Raw genomic sequence first — 20,982 nt, forward strand, 5'->3', positions numbered from 1 at the left:
CTAGTTCCCTGGTCTGGGTGTTGGATTAATGGATATATTCAATATAAGATGCTTTGTGACATAAGTAGATTGTATACATTCTGCATTGGGTAAAAAAAAAAAAAAAAAAAGAGTTAAAAAATAACAGGAATTGAAGGTGAGAAAGTGGAGACAGTCACTGTATCCAGTTCTTTAAAAAAGAAAAAGAAAGAACCACAGGTGGATGTTGAGCCTAGGAAAGCAAAACATTGTCTCCACTCCCCAAAAAACAAGATGCATGATTGTTTGCTTATAAAATGTTCCAGAGGAGAGTAACAGATAATTATAGGAAAGATAAGGTGAAATCCTAGAAAAGATAATAAGGGTTAGGATCCAGATTTCAAGGAGAGGGCCTTTAGAAGCAGAGACTCTTCTATTGTAACTATAGTAGGTAGGTACAAGTGTAGGTGAGTCTGTAGATTTGCTGGTGGGAAGAAAGATGAGTCTCTCAGGTGATGTCAGTATTCTCATTGTTACTAGATGTTGAGAATTGGTTAGGACAGGAAGGTTGTGAAGTTTAACCCTTTGCTCTCGCTTGCTTTTTTCTCGATTCCTTTATTCTACTCGGGATTTAATTTTTTAAATACCCCAGATTTTACAAAGCACGGCAGTAGAATAAAAAACGGGAGTTTCTTTTCATACAAACTTATTTATTTGGATTTTTTTATATTTCAAATTATTGGTACATTCAAAGAGTATAAAAAGAGCTGCTACCGATGCTAAACCGTGTCGAGTCACACTCGACATCTGAGTGCAAAAAGTTAAGGAAAGAAGAAGAGGTGGGAAATAGGCTTTTAGAGAGCAGGGTAACCAAGTTATTAGGTAAACACTGAATAATTAGTTGCTGGTCAATAAGTAATGAGTGTCCATTTGAGATTTGTGTTTTTTAATTTAAAGTTAAATTAGCATCGCATGTGTGTTTTTCTTTAGGCTTTTACAGCTGTTCTGGTGGCTTTACAAAATTTATGTAAATATTCTTCAAATTTTTGTTACTCAAAGTAAATACGTTAGAATAAAGAAATAATTCTTCAAATTAAGTGATGGGATTCCATCTTTGTGACTGGATGACGGAACAGGGTACCCTTGATTTTGTAATCTATAATTCCCTTTGAGGATTGAAAAAAATTTGTTTTTAAATAATTCTTTACTGTTGAAAGTATTGCATATGTCCCCTGTTTTCCCCCATTGGTCCCCTCCAGCCTGTCCCCACCCCTTCTAACTCTGCCCCAGGCTTTCAGCACCCTATTATTTGTGTCCATGGGTTATGCATCTACCTAATAAAAGAGTAACATGCTAATTGACCGTACCTTCACGACGCCCACCAGCCAATCAGGAGTGAGTATGCAAATTAATCTAACAAAGATGGTGGGTTAATTTGCACGTGCAGGCGCCAAGCACGGGGCGGGACGCAGGCATTCCGCACCACCCCAGCTGCTCCAGGCCTCTGGGCAGTGTGGGAAGGCAGAAAGGCGGCTCTGGGCCGGAGTGGAAAGGCTGCTCCGGCCAGAGTGAAGGCGGTGCTGGCAGCCAGGAGAATGAAGGCCCATTCTTGCACAAATCTTCATTCGTGCATTGGGCCACTAGTATATGTATACAAGTCTTTGGTTAGTTAACTCCCATTCACCCATCCTTCCCCACCTTCCCTCTGAGATTCCGCACTCTGTTCCATGCTTCCATGTCTCTGGATCCACTCCATTTTTTGTTACTTAGATTCCACATATGATACATGTGATACTTGTCTTTCTCTGACTGACTTATTTCACTTAGCATGATACTCTCCAGTTCCCTCCATGCTGTCTCAAGGGGTAAGAGATTGTTCTTTTTTATTGCTGCATGGTATTCCATGGTATAAATGTACCACAGCTTTTTTATCCATTCATCTACTAATGGGCACTTGGCCTTTTAGGATTTTTGACTCCTTTTTCAAATTTCAGTTACTTTCCTTGTAAGATAGGGATTTGAAATCTTAAAAATTTGCTATACAGTTATCATTCTTAAAAGTGAGCTTATAGCCCTAACTGGTTTGGCTCAGTTGATAGAGCGTCAGCCTCCAGACTGAAGGGTCCCAGGTTTGATTCCAGTCAAGGGCATGTACCTTGGCTGTGAGCACATCCCCAGTAGGGGGTGTGCAGGAGGCAGCTGATCGATGTTTCTCTCTCATCAATGTTTCTAACTCTCTATGCCTCTCCCTTCCTCTCTGTAAAAAAAAATCAATAAAATATATATATTTTTAAAGTGAGCTTATACCTAAAGCTTTGCAGCTACTTATATGTGTCTTGAGTTATAAAATGAAAACCAATTAGTTAAATACTAGTTAACTAGGAATGTTATGTGCTCTCCAGGATTTTCATAAAATAAATTTCTTTTAAGATAGCTTTATTTTATGAAAGCCTTGGCCCTTTAAAATGTTAGCATTAACCCAAACATTTGAAATTCTCTGCTGCAAATAATGACCACTCCAGTTGCTGATTTATTAGCTAAAGGAAGTTACTCACATTTGTAAATCAGAATAGGTAGTGTTTTCAGGAGTTTAATTTGATTTTTCTGCCTTTTATTTTCTTCATTTCTCAGAAAATTCTATGATGCATGATTATATAATAGCAAATTTAAAACTCAGTAATGAAAATTTCTTTAAAATATTCAATATTAGTTTATTAGTATATTTTGATAATTTTAATATCTGTTCATAGAATGTTATCAATTTCAGTTTCTATTGAGGAGTAGGGATCTTTAATCCTTTTCTGGGAAGGAGCAACAGTCTGTCTGAAGATTTGGGGTAACAGTGTAGACTGTAATCAGGAGAATAGATGATGCTGGTGGTCTTCTAAGATTTTCACTGGGATTAGGTGGTGAGGATACATGATGAGGTGTTTTCAGCTTCCAGTCATGGTAGTAGCATTCATTTTCTCTAAGCTGTGCTTAAAAATCCTCAAAAGGGAAGGACAAGTTGGCACTTTCCCTTCCTAGTTGAAATGCCTGTGACTCTGGTGGTGGTAGTGGTAGGTATAGGCTTCCAATCTTCCAAATGCGGGATTGCTTTTTTAAAGAATGAACCATTTGGAGACATGATTAGATAATGTCTTTTTTTAAGTCTGATATATTACTACATAATGTTATAATGGCATTTTGTTGATTTTTGAATTGCCAAAATGAAGAAAGACCATTAAAGCTCTAAATTTTTGTGAATATGTTAGCTAGGGTGTGTGTATGTGTTAATGCATATGTAGAGAGAAAGAACATTGAGATATTGTCCTAAATATTTTCAAGGTTTTTGAAACTTCCATTGTATGCTTATAGTCCCATGGAGATACTGGTTTCTGTTGTTAACTACACAAAATGAAAGATACTTTGACCCCATTGTTCAGAATCTTCTTTTTTTTTAAAGAGCAAAATTCCTTTCGTTATACTATCAAGATAACTTTGGTCCAGCACATTGCCACTCTTGAAGCCTGCGAAAATTTATGTGAAATGGTAGGAATTTATACAAACTTTGTATAACATGTTGAAAGCATATGCCATACCACTTATTTTCTGTTTCTATAACTGTGCTATGATGAATTATTAAAGACAGAATGAAATGTTTAAGCAAAATATGTAGCCAGGAATTGGTTATATAGTAGGAGTATTAATGACATGTTATAAATTGTTTAGTAGGAGTATTAATGACATGTTATAAATTGTTTAGACTGTCTAAATTGTTTAGACTCATTATGATGATTTATTATTTTAGTTTTCTTCTTTGAATTAAAAAACCCATACATTAATATTTCTTACACTAAATCATTTTCACCAATATATTTAAGTTTTATATTATACTAGAGGCTCAGTGCACGAAATTCATGCACGGGTAGGGTCCCTAGCCCTGGCTGGCCATCAGGGCCGATTGGGGCCTTCCAGCTGCCGTCCCTCCCTTCATTCCGCGCCACCCCCTGGTGTTCAGCACACATCATAGCAAGTGATTGAACTCCCTGTCTCCCAGTTGAACTCCCTTGGGGACACTTTGCATATTAGCTTTTTATATATATAGATATCTGAAGCACAGAGTAACTGGGTCATTTTGATATCTGTATAATAGGAAAGAAACGTATTTTTTGTAGGAATACACTAGAAATAACAGAAATTTCAAGGTTTATTCCAGGCTTAATAGGTTGTTTTTCAAGGATTTATTACATTTGCAACACATAGATAGAATATCTATTATATACCAAGCACTTGTTCCAGGGGGTGAAGATACAGTGATGAGAAACAACACTGTATATACCCTTGAAAAACTCCCAGTCTAGGAGGAGACAAGTGAGTCACCAGAAAAGTTACAATACTTTTGGTGAGTGCTTCCATAAATGTGTGAATAAAGATCTGTTGCTTAGGAATTTTTAGTTTGATTTTATATTTTAAACCTATGTGGGGTTAAATTTTTTATTACACCTAATTGTGCACAGAAGAAAATTATTCACTATCTTTATATATTTGAGGAAAGTATACTGTCATGCTAATTTCTCTGATTTTACTAGACTGGCTGTACTAGATACTAAATCTTACAAACCTGTTATTCTGAAGTATAGTTTAGGAACTGAAATTAAAGAAACACTTATGAGTTTAGGTATATAAAGAGATACTGTTTTCTATATATTTAAAATGTGTTGATTTTTATAAGCAGACATTGTCTGCATTCCTTTCATAGAGGTTTTTACCCCCAAAGTTAAATTTGCATATTAAAATGAATAGAGTTCTAATTACAGCCGATCTTAAAGTTGAAATATATAAATTGTTGTATAACATTATTTCTTACCTTAAAACTTAACCAAACTAAAAATTCAACCCTGCCAATTCTATGATCCTTTTGATATACTAAAAGGTATTTTCTGTTAAATAAAATGAATAAGAAAATCCTACCAGTTTAATGATGTTATTTATAAATTCATAAAGTACCTTTTAGTTCATTGCAGCTGTGACATGCCTTTTGTTTCTGATGTATTATAATTAATTTTTCTCAATTTGATCTTTGTGTCCATATTTTTGGTGTCCTGACTTTCCCATGAGTGTTTAATGTGCATGTCATGAAATTTAACAATCTCTGTGGCTTCAAGGTTTTGCATCATGCTTAGAATGACAGATTTTTTTTGTAAAAATTTTCCTCATAATTCTTTTAGTACTTTTATTGTTTTAGAGGTGGTGGGAGTGCACATGCCTTTTTAAAAGGTATATCTGGAATTTATTTAAGGGTAAATAATAAGAGATTTAACCTCCCTCTCTCCAGTTGGATACTCAATTGTCCCAATATCATGTATTGAATAGCCCTTTTCCATGCTGTTCTGAACTGTTTCTCTTCCTTATTTTCTTTGTACTATTTATTTGTCTGTCGGAGCTTATTTTTTAGTAGGAGAAAGATTGACAAATAAGAAAACGATAAGTAAGAGTAATTCTATAATTAAAAAAGGCTGAGTGACCTGGTAGTCAGTGACTGGAGAGTTTCTTCTTTGAGATGGTGATAGTACTCTGACCTGAATATCAAGGAGGGAGTAGCAGTGCAAAAAAATCTCGTGAAATAACTTTTCACAAAGAGGAATTGACCCAAAGGTGGAAATGATCTCCATCTCTTCCCAGAGTAGAGTGATTATAGGAATATAGTAAATGGAGGGAAGAGTAGTGAGAAGTAACAGTTGGAGAAGAGGGCCAAGGAGAAAGCATGTTTTATGTAGGGATTTGTAGGTCAGATGGAGGAATTTGGATTTTATTTTAACAGAAGGGAAACTATTCAAGAGCAATGTTTAAGAACTTAAATTGTCTAAGATGAATTTTTTGATTTTTTTCTCCTACAAAAAGAGGAAATATAGGAGATTAGATAATTTGTATATCAAATAAATAGGTTCTTATGTAATTAGGAGCTTATTTCTATATACGTGTGACCCTATAACAAATTTACTTCATTTTAAAATAATTTTACATTTAAAGAAAACAGATTTTTAAAAATCTTAAGTACCAAGAGTTTAGGACTCAAAGGATAAAGAATCTGCTTGCACTGAATAGAACTCTTTAAAGGACAATTGTATGATGTGTATTAAAATAATACATTTTTTCTCTTAAAATGTTTCTATTAGGGAACAGACATCCTTGGAAGAGGGAGAAATTCCTTGGTTACAGTACAATGAAGTCAATGAAAGCAGCAGTGATGAGGGAAATGAGCAGGCTAATGAATTTGCACAGCCAGAGGCTTTCATGTTGGATGGTAACAATAACCTTGAGGATGACTCCAGTGTGAGTGAAGATTTAGATGTGGACTGGAGGTAGGTAGCACCATGCTTAATTATTCATTGAGTAGAATTTGTTCATGATTCTAGATTATGAAAACTGAATCTCTGATAGCTAAAAAGTATTCTTACTAGTATTTCCCTATCTCTCCTTCAAAGCTCATTTCAGAGGTCACTTTGTACAGGGACTCCTTCCTACTTATTCCAGTCAGTGACCTCTTCCTTCTTTGACATTTAGCTCTCTTGAAGTTCACCTTATTATATCCCAGTGAATTTTACACTCATGGTTTGAGATTTCCAACTTTTAAACTTACCCTTATATGCTAAATGTAGCACTTAGTATAATCCTGTGTGTGTGTGTGTGTGTGTGTGTGTGTGTGTGTGTGTGTGTGTTTTAAACACGGTCCTGAATATTATTTGAAGAATTTTAAAACCTGTGATTGAATCAGAATCATAGAATATAATTTTCCTTCTTTATATATTTTGAATAGAAACTATAATTGTACTTTCCCAGAACTGTTGGAAAGTATTAGATTTAGGCTGACAAAGAACAGCTTCAAGTAAAAGTAACATGAATTAAATGCATTATGTCTCATGATGGTTAGAATAGATGTATCTTTCAAGTGTACAGTAGTCCTTTGTAAGCAGCTAATTATTGAGATGAGGAAAGGATGTTCCAACTTGATCATTTTTGTTATTTTTTCTAGAAAAAATATGGCTTAGTACTACCCATGTTTGCATGTCTGCACAGAAATAGTTTTAAGAATATGTCTTCTATTTTCCATTGAAAATATCATTACAGAAAATTTAGAAAAATAAAGATAAGAAAAATGCTTTTATATCCCCTGATATCTCCACAAATTTTATTTTTTTAAGGCATCCTATATATCTTCAATTTCTCTGTGTGTAGTTACTTTGTGCTTCTCTATACACGAAACTCAATATCTCCTTGAAATTTTGCTTACCGTTTTCTGTTCTCACTTCCATGGGTAGTGGGGGAGGGGGAGAATTATATGTGCAGAGCAAATTTCTATTGACCATTTTGTGGAAGTAAAAGTGGAATTTTATCACAGCCACAAAAACAATCTGCATTTCTATCTTAAACATCCCCTTTCTCCAGAGCCCATTTTCTGACTTCCCAAACATTATGGAAAATCAGTGACTTCACCTAGTCCTAACCTTGCTGATCATCTATAAGCCCTCTTACTGAACTCATTTATTCTGGTGTCTTATTTCTCCATGTACAAGTCATTCATTCCTCAAAATAACTCAATAGATGATAGAATTATCTGTTTAGATCAGCGTTCACCAACCGGTGGTCCACAGACCACTGGTGGTCTGTGAGGTCCAAAAGGTTGGCAACCGCTGATTTAGATCATCTGTGTATGTCAGGAGGCAATTTTGGTTTCATTTTTATCTATTGCACATTTTGAAAATTTTGTAAAAATAATTTTTTTACATATATTTTTATTGATTTCAGAAAGGAAGAGAGAGATAGAAACATCAGTGATGAAAGACAATCATTGATTGGCTGCCTTTTGCATGCCCCACACTGGGGATTGAGCCCATAACCTAAGCAGATGTCCTGCACGGGAATCAAACCATGACCTCCTGGTTCATAGGTTGACGCTCAACCACTGAGCCACGCTGGCTGGACTGTAAAAATAATTTTTTACAGCTCCTTTATGATGTGCCATTCTATAGATGCACTAAAATTTAATTGATCATTTCCACATTGAAATAATGCAGTGATATTTCTTCCTCTTCCCCCATGAAACTGGGTCTGACTTCAGGTTATTTCTTTAGGATAGATTCATAGGGGTAACATTGCTGAGAATTGTTAAGATCTATATATTTTTTAAGATCTTCATATATATTTCTAAGTAACTTTCAAAAAGTGTTGTTCCACATATTTGAAGAAATAATTGAGGTCTTTATTGAATATAATTGAGGAATTTATAGATATTGCTAATTGTCCCAAAATTGGGCTTCATAGATTTTTTTTTAACTATAGAAAACATTTAGCATTGATTTTTAAGACAGAATTTTATAATTTTATATAGATATAACAATACTTCATCATTTGTTTATATTGTACTAGAGATTTTTTCTACGAACTTTGTACAGTGAGTGTGGCAGTCTTTTGGAGAGGTGATGGCATCCTAATTTCTTATGCTTAGCATTTAACTTTTTTTACTGGTTTCTTTCTGCCCATCATCCAACAAGATTTATGTTAAAACTAGAGGCCTGGTGCACGAATTCGTGCATGGGTGGGGTCCCTCAGCCCCGCGGCAATTGAGGCCTATCCGGGGACCAGCAGGCCGGGGGGAGGGACCAAAGGAGGTTGGCTGGCAGGTCGGGGGGCCGGCTAGTGGGAGGGACTGCGGGAGGTTGGCTGGCAGGGGAGCGGGGCCGTGGGAGGTTGGCTGTGGGAGTACTCTGACACTGGGGAGCAACTCCTGCATTGAGTGTCAGCCCCCTGGTGGTTAGTGCACATCATAGTGACTGGTCGACCGTTCGTAATGGTCGCTTAGGCTTTTATGTATATACTAGAGGCCCGGTGCACGAAATTCCTATATGGAAGGGGGTTCCCTCAGCCCAGCCTGCACCCTCTCCAATGGGGACCCCCAGGGATTGGGCCTAAACCGGCAGTCGGACATCCCTCACAATCTGGGACCGCTGGCTCCTAACTTCTCACCTGCCTGCCTGCCTGATCGCCCCTAACTGCCTTCCCCTGCTGGACTGGTTGCCCCCAACTGCCCTCCCCTGCTGGCCTGATCTCGCACCCAATGGCCCTCCTCTGCTGGCCTGATCTTGCCCCCAACTGCCCTCCCCTGCAGGCCTGATCTCACCCCCAACTGCTCTCCTCTGCTGGCCAATTTGGTTCTGATTGGTCAGTTTCTATGCCAGTGAGCATCAAAGCTCCGCCTCCTAGGCAGCCATTGACTTCCCACAGCACCCAGATTTGGTTCTGATTGGTCGGTTTCTATGCCAGTCAATGTCAGAAGCTCCGCCTCCTATGCAGGCATTGACTCCCCACGGCACCCACATTTGGTTCTGATTGGTTGGTGTCTATGCCACTTAGCGTCAGAAGCTCCACCTCCTAGGCAGCCATTGGTTCTTCACAACACCTACATTTGGTTCTGATTAGTCAGTTCCTATGCCAATCAACGTCAAAAGCTCTGCCTCCTAGGCAGCCATTGGTTCTTCACAGCACCCACATTTGGTTCTGATTGATCAGTCCCTATGCCATTCAGCGTCTCTGGGCCTATCAACAGGGCCTTGTTCAGAAAGGCGGGGCTAATCAGCAGCCCCAGTGGAGGCCTGGAGAGAAATGGAGGCGTGGCTGCTGGCCAGACTCAGAGAGAAAGAGAGTCAAGTGCTGATCAAAAGCTGCCACAGAGGCAATGGATCAGTCCCTGCTTCTCTCTTCAGGCCTCTCTCTGGCCCTGATTCACAGCCCCCTCAGCAGTCAGTGCTGGAGCACCGCGCCTGCAGTGGAAGCAGTCACCACTGGGTTGCCATGGCTGCAGGACTGACTTTTGGTTGGTCGAGCCTCAGTCGTTACGACCAGGGTTTTTATATATTAGGATATATATGGATATTTTTAAGATTTGTCTGCTTGTTATATGCTTTCTGGCTCATCAGTATCCTATCTAATAAAGAGGTAATATGCAAACTGACCGTCACTCCAACACACAAGATGGCCGCCCCCATGTGGTCAAAGATGGCCACCCCCATGTGGACACAAGATGGCCACCACAAGATGGCTGGCAGGGGAGGGCAGTTAGGGGTGACTGGGCCGGCAGAGGGAGGGCAGTTGGGGGCAACCAGGCCTGCAGGGAAGGACAGTTGGGGGGGACCCAGGCCTGCACGGGAGGGCAGTTGGAGGGAACCAGGCTTCAGGGGAGGACAGTTTGGGGGGACCAGGTTTCAGGGGAGGGCAGTTGTGGGTGATCAGGCCAGCAGGGAGGGCAGTTAGGGGTGACCAGGCCGGCAGAGGAGGGCAGTTGGGGGAGACCAGGTCTGCAGAGGAGGGCAGTTGTGGGCTATCAGGCCAGCAGGGAGGGCAGTTAGGGGTGACCAGGCCTGCAGGGGAGGGCAATTGGGGGTGACTAGACTGACAAGGAAGGGCAGTTAGGGGTGACCAGGCTGGCAAGGGAGGGCAATTAGGGGCAATTGGGCTGGCAGGGGAGCAGTTTGGTGTCGATCAGGCTGGCAGTGGAGTGGTTAGGGGGTGATCAGGCTGGCAGGCAGAAGCGGTTAAGGGCAATCAGGCAGGCAGGCAGGCAAGCGGTTGGGAGCCAGCAGTCCTGGATTGTGAGAGGGATGTCCGACCGCCCGTTTAGGCCCGATCCCACTGGGATCGGGCCTAAACGGGCGGTCGGACATCCCTCAAGGGGTCCCAGATTGGAGAGGGTGCAGGCTGGGCTGAGGGACACTCCCCCCCGCCCCGTGCACGAATTTCATGCACCGGGCCTGTAGTCTATAATAATAATCCTACATAATAAAATGATAATATGCAAATTGACCGTACCTCCGCTATGCCCGCGATTGGACCGGGAGGCACGGGGGGCGGGACTTGCGGTGGCCGGGGTTGCCGATTGGGCCGGTGGGAGGAGCGGGGGACGGGGACTCGCGATCGGCCGCTGTGCTGCTGAGCAGGGACCAAATGGGGCCGGCAGGACGCTGAGCTGCGGCCCAGCGGGCCATGCGGCGGGAGTAAACGGGCTCCCGGCACCGCGCGCACGCACCCCCGCCCCGGCAAGCCGTGCAGCGGGAGTGAACGGGCCTTTGGGGCCTGGAGCTCAACATCCGCGCGGCAGGGGAGGAACCAGAAAAATAGATCTTTCCAGTTCCTGATGCTGACAGCCCTATGGGTGCCGGGGTCCTCCACCTGCAGCCCCCAGTCGCAGCCCATCAGCCCCAGTCGCAGACTGGAAGCCCCCTGCCAGCAGTCCAGATGGGACCAGTGTGGCGCTGTGGTGGTGAGTGTCAGCGGGCATGCTACAGACATCAAATCACTGCCACCGAGGCCATCCCCACACACACACTTGCAAGTAGTATGGTCCAAGGGGGTGACTCCTAAGGTAAGGCTCCCATGGCAGCTGATGCTCACCATGCCAGATGAGGAAGCCAGACCTGAAAGCCCAAGCCCCCGAGTACCCGAACTGCAGGGCGTTGTGGGCCAGGGCCCTGGGGAGGCCCCAGGACAAGCATCTTCCCAGAGGCTGTGCAGAAGGAGGGGAGGAACCTTTGGCTAGAGGCCGGGGTGAGGGATGCTGGCGTCTTTGCAGGCCAAGAAAGGGCTGAGGGACACCACCCCCCCCCCCCGCACCCCCGTGCACGAATTTCGTGCACCGGGCCTCTAGTCTATAATAATAAAAGGGTAATATGCTAATTGAATGGACATCATTCCAGGTGTCCTTCCGGACGAAGCCGGGGCTGGAGGGAAGTCCGGATCCCGAGTGCCAGCCGGTGGCCAGAGGGAAGCCAGCCCGGGTCCCGGGTGCCAACGGGAAGCCGGAGGGAAGCTAGCCTGGGTCCTGGGTGCCAACGGGTGGCCGGAGGGAAGCAAGCCTGGGTCCCGGGTGCCAGAGGGAAGCCGGTGCCGGCAGCCAGGGGAATGAAGGCCTACTCTTGCACAAATCTTGTGCATTGTGCCTCTAGTGTTAATATAATTATGTCTTCAATTCACCATAAAGATTTCCCAAATCATGCTCGTATTTTTTTTTTTTTTTTTCAGTCTGTTTGATGGCTTTGCAGATGGACTAGGAGTTGCTGAAGCTATTTCTTATGTGGATCCTCAGTTCCTCACCTACATGGCACTAGAAGAACGCTTAGCCCAGGCTATGGAGGTATTTTAATGACTCTGGTGTCCATGTATAAGTTGGTGGGGTGCACAATGAGAAAAAGTAAAAGATTTTTTTTAACTGCTCTTAAGAAAAGGTGAATAATTTCCTTATCAATTTAATAACAACTACTGATTACTGATTGCTACCAGTGTGTATATATAAATTATACTTGACATCCTGCCAATTTTCCTAAAATTGGTTTCCCAGTTTTTACTACAGAATGGAAAATGTTTTGCTTACATTTAGAATATACGTTTTCCCTCTATTAAATTATATGGGTCTGTGAATTTGAAAATTTTATTCACACATGCACAGGTATATTTGTGAAATGAAACTGAACATCTCTAAGAATATATTACAAATCACTTTCCTTTTTTTGTTCACACAGATTCTAAATACTATCTTTTGCTTAATGTGTACACATTTTAATAAATAGCACATTTGATTTCTAAGTTTGTCTTGCCTTCTGTCTTTTTATTTGATCATTTTGAAAAATTAAGCTAAAATAATGTATAGTTTATGATTTTTTTCTTTTAGATTTAACACTAACATTCTTTAAGTGAAACTAAAACAAATAAGACAAACTGTGCTTTTATTTATTTATTTATTTTTCTCATGCAGCCCTAACTCTTTGGTAGTAGTTGTTTTTATTTCTGTTACTTTTCAATAGTAGACTGCTCTTTCTTTTCAGGTAATGGTTGTTATGAAAATAGTGTCAATAAACATTTGCCTTATAACTGTGTCTCAAATTTGAATGAGAGTAGGGCAAAATAGTTAAGGTTTTTAACTGTTTGAAACAATATTGAAGCTTATTACTTGCTCCCAAATTTTTTGGGAAAAAGTATCCCTGCTGTATATTGACATCTAAATATTTATAGCCTAAATTCTAAGTAATATTGTTTATCCTATCATATCTCTTTGCAGTAAAAATATATTTAAGAATTTAAATGTAAAATAAATTGAGTTAAAATTGTTAAATTTATTTTTTAATTAAGTTTATTGGTTAATAAACTTACAGATTTCAAGTGTACAAGACTATGATAGGTTATCTTTATATTGCATATATTAATTTCGATAAATAATTATTTAAACATAAAGTAAAATGTTACTGGTAAAATGCATCTCTTAATGAAATGGAGGCTTTTTCTCCCAAATTACCTTATGAGTGAATTTTATTTATTCCTACAATGAGATATAGTTCAGCATCAACTTTATTTCTTTTTTTCTTTTCATCTTTATGAATATAAGCTTGAGAGACCTTGTTCATGTAAGTTGATAGGGATGGAAGGAATTTATCATAGCCTTTTCACTTAAGTCTTGCTAAAATTACATCAACTTTGCAAGTTGTTTAGATCCTCTTTCAGTTTTTTTGAAAGCAGAGAATTGGAAGCCATCTACAGAGATTTGTTATTCAGTCCTTAGAATTCAGTTTGACGCAAGTATTTCAGATTGCTCCTTTGGATGGGTAAGAAGTATATTTTTATTTATAAAGTGAGGGATGATTAGCAGAAAGAGGAATGTAAGAACAGGGCAGCATGTTGCTTTTAACTGCAGATGCATTATTAGGCAGATCAGTTTGAGGAAAAATTACATAAGAAAGGTCATTGAAAATTGAGTCTCTTTGAGAACCTGCTTGACCTTGGGCCCCTTAAAAAGTCTTTACATACATACTTAACAGAGCACCTCAAATACACTGAGGTGAAGGCCTTAGGAAGGTAATACATGAGGTAAGAGCATGGCTTTTGAGATAGATTCATTTAGGCTATATGACCTTGGAGAGTTCACTTAACTTTTTTAAGCTTCTTGTCCTCGTCTACAGAATGGGAATTTAAAAATTTACTTCATGCGCTATTGTGAAATTGTGTTTAAGCACTTAGCAAAATACCTGGTACAGTGGGTAGGTTCTCAGTAAATGGATATATTCAAATTAGTAGTCAACCAACTGGTACTCATCTTGCATATCTGGATTCAGTAGTCATTATTAAATCATTTGTTATAAATATCCATTCTTTAAAAACTAAATCCTGTTTTATTCTTTAGAAACTAAATTTTTTGCTGACAAAGGAATGCATTACTTTAATCCTAGATATATTCCAGTTAGGCTGTTTAAGCTGTTTAGTCGTCTTTCTAACATTTGGACTAACTTTTGAAAATATTTTGTATTTCCTCAGATGTAGATAGATTTTTACATCTTTATAGATTTTCATAGCAGTGGCTATAAAATGGTTTCTCTTGCTCTTATTGCTTTCAAGTGATCCCAGATCACCTTAAATATTTGTCAGTATCAAGACAATAAATTATTTCTACATATATGAAATTCCGTGTATTTATTAGCACAGCAAATGTGTAGATAATCATTAGAAAGGAACAATGAATCCATTAAGACAAACATGTTATCAAAGTACAGTTAACCTGGAATAACACCCCCAAAATGGAACTTACTAAAAATAGTATTTCTTCTTTTTGTTTGTGTGTAACAAAGATGAATTCTTGCAGAGTCTATCTTGGGAAGTACATAAGGAATTGGATGAGATTCATGCTTGTAGTTATGTGAGAAAGAAGGGACAAATAGCAGGCTCTTTCCATTTTCTATCTCTTGATGGGCAAGTTTAATATAAAGAATTATCTAGAATAATAAAAGCGTAATATGCTAATTAGATTGGACAGCCGAACGACCTTCCGGATGAAGCTGCAGGGGCCGAGGCAGAGGCAATTAGGGGCGATCAGGCAGGCAGAGCAGTTAGGGGCGATCAGGCAGGCAGAGCAGTTAGGGGTGATCAGGCAGGCAGGCAGAGGTGGTTAGGGATGATCAGGCAGGCAGGTGAGTGGTTAGGGGCGGTCAGGCAGGCAGGCAAGTGGTTAGGGGCGATCAGGCAGGCAGGCAGAGTGGTTAAGGGTGCACAATGAGAGTGGCAAGTGAGCAGTTAGGAGCCAGCAGTTCTGGATTGTGAGAGGGTGCAGGCCGGGCTGAGGGATTTCCTGCCACCGCCACCCCCCCCCCCCCCCCGTGCACAAATTTTGTGCACCGGGCCTCTAGTTAACTATAACGGGATTAAAGTAACAAGGGATTGCTTAGTAAGGAATAAAGATAATTCTAAAGAATATAGAAAAACCATGTATAAGGAGCAGCCACCACCTATAGAGCAAAAGTCACCTAAGGAAGGGTCACCCAGGGCTGGGATCCAGATCTTGATGAAAATGGCATAGCTGTGGCTTAATGAGTGGCAGAGAAGTCACTGGTGCTGTGCTGGCAGAGCTTACTGGAAATCAGCCCTGTAGGGTGCTAGGGAAAGCTATTCATAGGGAGATGTCTGATGGGAAGCACTCTGCTACAGAAGTGTCCAAGGGGATGCTGAGGAATCTACCTGCCACTTAGTGCTTCTGGCTGCATGCATTTCCAGAGCTAGACATTGAGAAGCTGTGCATATTGCAGGAGTCTGGTGCTAGAGAAAGCCACACCTGCCACAGAAGCCTGCCAAGTGGCACACTGGGATCAGAAGCAAAGTCCTTTCCCTCTTACAGCGTCTCCTTAGTGTCCTCTGTGAACAAGCTTAACAACATGACAGATGTCAGAAGAGAAAATATTTAAATGGCCCAAATCCATTTTCACAGAGCTGACAAAAATAGTGAATTTGGATCTGAGGAGCAATCATGGATAACTGAAAACAGTCATCTCTTTCACTATTTGGGTTCCATATATACCTTTCTGCACACATTTGAATTCCCAGCTTACCTATTTTTATGTTGTGTATTTTTTAACAAATTGTTGTTAAATACTAGTTATTTTAATACTGTTGTCCTTTAACCTTTATACTTGCCTAAAGTGGTTAATACACCATCATATTACAGTATCAGAGCATTCTGAATTTGACTATATATTTACCTTTACCTAGCACATTTGTTTATCTATTCATCTATCAATAGATAGTTGGGTTGTCTCCACCTTTTTGGACTTGTGTATGTAAGTCCTACCTGAAGTTCTAATCTAATTGTAGCCAAGAAAGTGAATCAGTCCACAAAAGGGTGATAGTGACTTTATTAGATGATCATATGATCTAATGTTCTTTCCTTCCTTGTTAGAATAGTAACTTTATACAAAATTTTGAACCCCTGAATAAAGTTCATAACCCAGATAACTTAGTAATACTAAATACTAGTAAGCTAGTAATGTGGGTGTGCTGACTCTATGATAGTCGTAGATATTGCTATTCAGGAATACATTATTTGGTTCCATACCTTGAACATCTATTAACCACTAGAGGCCCGGTGCATGAAAATTCATGCACTGGAGGGGGGGTCCCTCAGCCCGGCCTGCCCCCTCTCACAGTCCAGGAGCCCTCATGGGCAGGAGGCAACCCGGTGATCAGGGGAAGGTGATGCCCCCATCACACCTCTACTGCTGCCACTGCTGGCAGCGCAAGCCTCGGCTGGCCCTGAGCCTTGCATGGCCCTGGGCGGCTCGGTGGCCACCATCCGAGGCTTGCCTGCGCCTCAGGCCGGCCCTGGGTAGCTGGGGGGCTGAGGGGACTGGGGGACTTGGGAGGCAGGTATGCGGAGCAGCCGGATCCGCCTGTGGCGGGCCCGGCCATGCTGTGCGCCTGCTGCCCAACAGGGCTGAGGGGACTGGGCGCCACCATCTTGTGGCTGTGGGCACTGCCATCTTTGAGGGCGTGGCCTTCAATTAGCATATTCCCTCCTTATTGGCTGTAGGCACTGCCATCTTTGTGAGGGCATGATGGTCAATTAACATATTCCCTATTTGTTAGATAGGATGGCTACATTTTATGAGTGAACCTGTTCAAAATGTTTACATTCTTCATAGTATTGATCCCATACAGAAACTCATAAGTTGGATGAGGTAGCCACTCTTCTGAAAATATAAATAGGGTGGACAAGTAGATGGTTATTGAATCAAAATAGACTTTTGTTATATTTATGTAAAGTAGGGCTTTTATTTTTTGGTATGTTTTTATGTTTGTTTGATGGTGGTGATTATGGTTCCTTTTGAAAGGAGGCAAAAACGGCAGGGGACTGAAGCAAAATAAACTAACAGAAGAGACTAATGGTGGATATAAGTTTAGAAGATACCTTAAAAATAGTTTTCTATTACTGCTTTAAAGTGTTTCCTAACAAAGAACTGTGACTTTTATTTTTCAGACTGCCCTAGCACATTTAGAGTCTCTTGCAGTAGATGTTGAGGTGGCCAATCCACCAGCCAGTAAGGAGAGCATTGATGGTCTTCCAGAGACACTTGTTCTTGAGGATCACACTGGTAAGAAGGGCAAAGTTTATCTCTAATGCTGAATGACTCATTGCATGTTTAAGTATATGATTAATGCACCTAGAATATAAAGTACTATTATAAACTCTTACTAGATTTTGTATGAAACCAGATTCTGAAAAACTTTACCCAGTGGAAGAGTATTTTTAATTTATTAAGTGATAGGTTGGGACAAATGTTCCCTAGTCAACTTTCTACAAAAGCAATGTTTATTAAATTTCAAATTGCCATGTACTAGAAACATGTTTGACAATTTATTGATCAAAGTCTGGTTCATTTGTCTTTCACAGGCATCATCTATGAGTTCATATGCTGATTTTCAGTTTTATTAAAATTTAACTTTATTGGATTAATATATCTAATTGCTTGTTGTTTTTAGCTATTGGTCAGGAGCAGTGCTGTCCAATCTGTTGTAGTGAGTATATTAAAGATGATATAGCAACAGAGTTACCCTGCCACCATTTCTTTCACAAACCTTGTGTCTCAATTTGGCTGCAGAAGGTAAGTTTTAGATTTACTTCCTTTAAGTTAATATTTTAATAGTTTTCTCCTACAAGTTAATGATGATAGTAGTGTTTTTTAATCCTATTTATTTTGCTATGTACTTTTGAGTTCAGTTTAATTCATTTTAATTAAAGTTGGTTACCTTTTAATGACTACAGATTAATGATAATATCAAACTATTTTACTTTACTAACATTGTCTAAGAAACAGTATAGATAACCTGAACTACTTAACATATTTAATCATATCCCAGAAATTAGGTGTTTTCATAAATACCTCAAGCAAAGAAGCTTTTAGCACTACTCAGAGTACTATAAGAATATACTGATATTCTGATAATATGTATCAGTGCTTTTATATGAGAAATGTTTAATAAACTACCAACTATCTTCTATTCAAACTTTCATATATTACCCTAAAATATTTATCCCAAAATTTTAAGTATATTTGAATTATATACTTAAAGAAAAATAGAGTTTTACTTAAATCTCTGTTAACTCTATTTTTGCATAAAGAATATTTACATGCAGTTCAGTAGAAATTCCCAAATCACTTTCCCAGCTTACTCAGTTATAGAAATAACTCTCTCTTCCCTACAACCGCTTCCTTCCTTTCCCCTTCCTTTCTTCCTCCCCTCCTCTTTCTCTCTCCCTTCTCTCTTGTTGCCGTTGCTCCCCTTAAAAGTCAAAACTCTACTTAACACTTTTAATATCCAATGCAGAAAAAGTCACCATTCTTTTATAAATTCTAAAGTTTCTGTCTTGGCTTTTAAGGCCTTCTGTGATCTAGCTCCCAGCCTGTCTCTTCAGATTTACTTCTGTACCTTTGTTCATGTTTGCTTAGCCTGGTGTGGTCTTCCCCTATACCAGAAAGATTAGTGGTCCTGCTTAAATTCCATCTTTTCTGTCCTTAATATCCTCATTCTTTAAACGTCTACAATAGTACCAAAGCCTTAATAAGGATCTAGTGTTCTGTGTGTCAGGAACTGCTAGATGATTCATGTGTATTTTCCCATTTACTCCTCACAATAACTCTGGGACATACAGGATAGGGCAAAAGTAGGTCTATAATTGTGAGTACATGAAACAGAGTTTATCCTTGGATTGTTACTTATTAATTATTATATTATTTTCCATACAAACAACTGTAACCCTACTTTTTCCCAACCTGCATTGGTATCTTTACTATCATTTTCCAATGATTGTTACTTGTACAAGGTTACACAGTTAGTATGTGCTTGGGTAGAAACCACACACATCTATCTGACTTTAAAATGTTGCTGTTAGGGCCCCAATCAGTGTGGCAGGTGCCCAAAAAATGTTGGCAGAATTAAATTCTTGAATTGTAAACATATATGTTGTATAGCCATGACTTGTCCTTTACTTGGCTATAACTCAAGGCAATAATCTCTGTAGTTTCTTTCCTGTCAGGAAACAGCTTAGTGTGAAGCCTTTCCTCTAGGGAGAAGGTTCCCAAGATACAAATCGTGATCACCTTTAACAGGTTGATTTCTTCAACCTGCTTTCTATCAGGGAGGTTGCTTTGGGAAAAAGACTAAACTTGCAAAAGAATAATCTTAGCACCAGATGACATATCTCTGGAATCTTTTGTTCCTAAAATGGTGTACTCCCAGTATAACTGCTTTCCCTGTCCCACCCTCCCTGTCAGGTCTGTGGTTGATTTGTTTTGTCATGTAGAAAGCATCTAACTCTCCACATCATCATCAGTATCATCACCAGTATAAGTGAGGACAGGCCCTGTGACTCCTTGCTCACTCCCTACAGCAGCACCAGTGCCAACCAGGGAGTGTAGTGGACTCTCAATGAATAGTCACTAAATGAAAGATGAGTGATGTAAAAGATGCAGACATGATTGAGAGACACAGTTTACCCTAAAGGAATTAGTGTCTGCTTGGGATAAAAGGAAATAGCATAAAAAATTGTCCTCTCTGTACTGTGTAGGTTTGAAGTTTATTTGGTTTTTAAGTTATTTGTTTTGTTTTTAGGATAATGATACTGTTTGTCTTTCTTAAGATACTTGTGTGGTAGTTAAGACCTTCTCATTGGCTATGAACTTGTTCTTCTCCCTCCAGTCAGGAACATGCCCTGTGTGCCGCCGTCATTTCCCACCTGCAGTTATTGAAGCATCTGCAGCTGCTTCCTCTGAGCCTGGTCACGATGCCCCACCTTCAAATGACAGTACTGCAGACGCTCCTTAAACCTTAACACTTGAATGAGATCATTCTATAAAGTAAATCTGAAAATTCCTTCTAAACCTGATGTGCAAATAATTATATATAAATATATTAAAATGCTATATATAGTCTATGCCATAGTTTAGAAAGAGAATATTGACCTTTCTAAACTAAGTATAGGTTTGCAGAAAGTACTAACATTTTCAAGCTGAATGTTGAAGCAGTACATCCATTATTTTTAGTTGAAGGTTGATATTAATTGTAAAAGTCAAGCTTATCATTTAACTCTCTCCAGAAGAAATAATCATCTGTGTGGCACGCGTTACTGGTTTTGTCTGAATATTGCCACTAAGTGATTATGATTAGCTCTCCTATTTGCATCAAATGTGAAGACTATAATCACAACAGTAGTAAAATTTGGTTTCATTGGAAATAAAAAGAATTCTAAAGAATTTTACAACAGTAGTAAAATTTGGTTTCATTGGAAATAAAAAAGAATGCTTTTTCATTGGTCCCTTTGCTTTTGCTACATGAAAACCTCTTGGTTTATAATACTGAGTAGTTTTTTAGGAAGGTGTCTAGTCTTCCATTTTTGTTTAAAATTAGGACTTTTAAAGAATGTCAAACTGGCTAAAATTCTGGCTGAGCATCACAAAATTTCAAAATCTTAAATGTAACCCCCTGGAAATGGTTAGGTAGTACAATTATTTTTTTTAATGTTGGATGTGCTTAAAGTCAGGTTAGTAAAGCATATGAACAATCTAGTGTGCTCAGCGCCTGGTGAATTAGATGGCCTTATAGAAATTCTTTCTACTTGGTTAAAATGATATTTGAAGGTTCAGAAGACTCCTGGCACATTTGTTTAATAACTATTAGGTATAG

The 20,982-nt window shown here is 39.7% G+C and overlaps 1 protein-coding gene across 1 annotated transcript in view; it reads left to right on the top strand.

Moving 5' to 3' along the window:
* Nucleotides 1-20,982, top strand: part of PJA2 (praja ring finger ubiquitin ligase 2) — a 73,285-nt gene that overhangs the window by 41,495 nt on the left and 10,808 nt on the right. The window contains exons 6-10 of the mRNA XM_079793374.1: nt 6,117-6,302; nt 12,013-12,124; nt 17,279-17,393; nt 17,782-17,903; nt 19,999-20,156. Coding sequence (XP_079649500.1) covers nt 6,117-6,302; nt 12,013-12,124; nt 17,279-17,393; nt 17,782-17,903; nt 19,999-20,124 — 661 coding nt within the window. The 3' untranslated portion in view covers nt 20,125-20,156. The remainder of the gene's footprint in view (nt 1-6,116; nt 6,303-12,012; nt 12,125-17,278; nt 17,394-17,781; nt 17,904-19,998; nt 20,157-20,982) is intronic.

Source organism: Cnephaeus nilssonii (assembly GCF_951640355.1).
Source record: "Cnephaeus nilssonii genome assembly, chromosome: 2".
Classification (NCBI taxonomy): Eukaryota; Metazoa; Chordata; class Mammalia; order Chiroptera; family Vespertilionidae; genus Cnephaeus; species Cnephaeus nilssonii.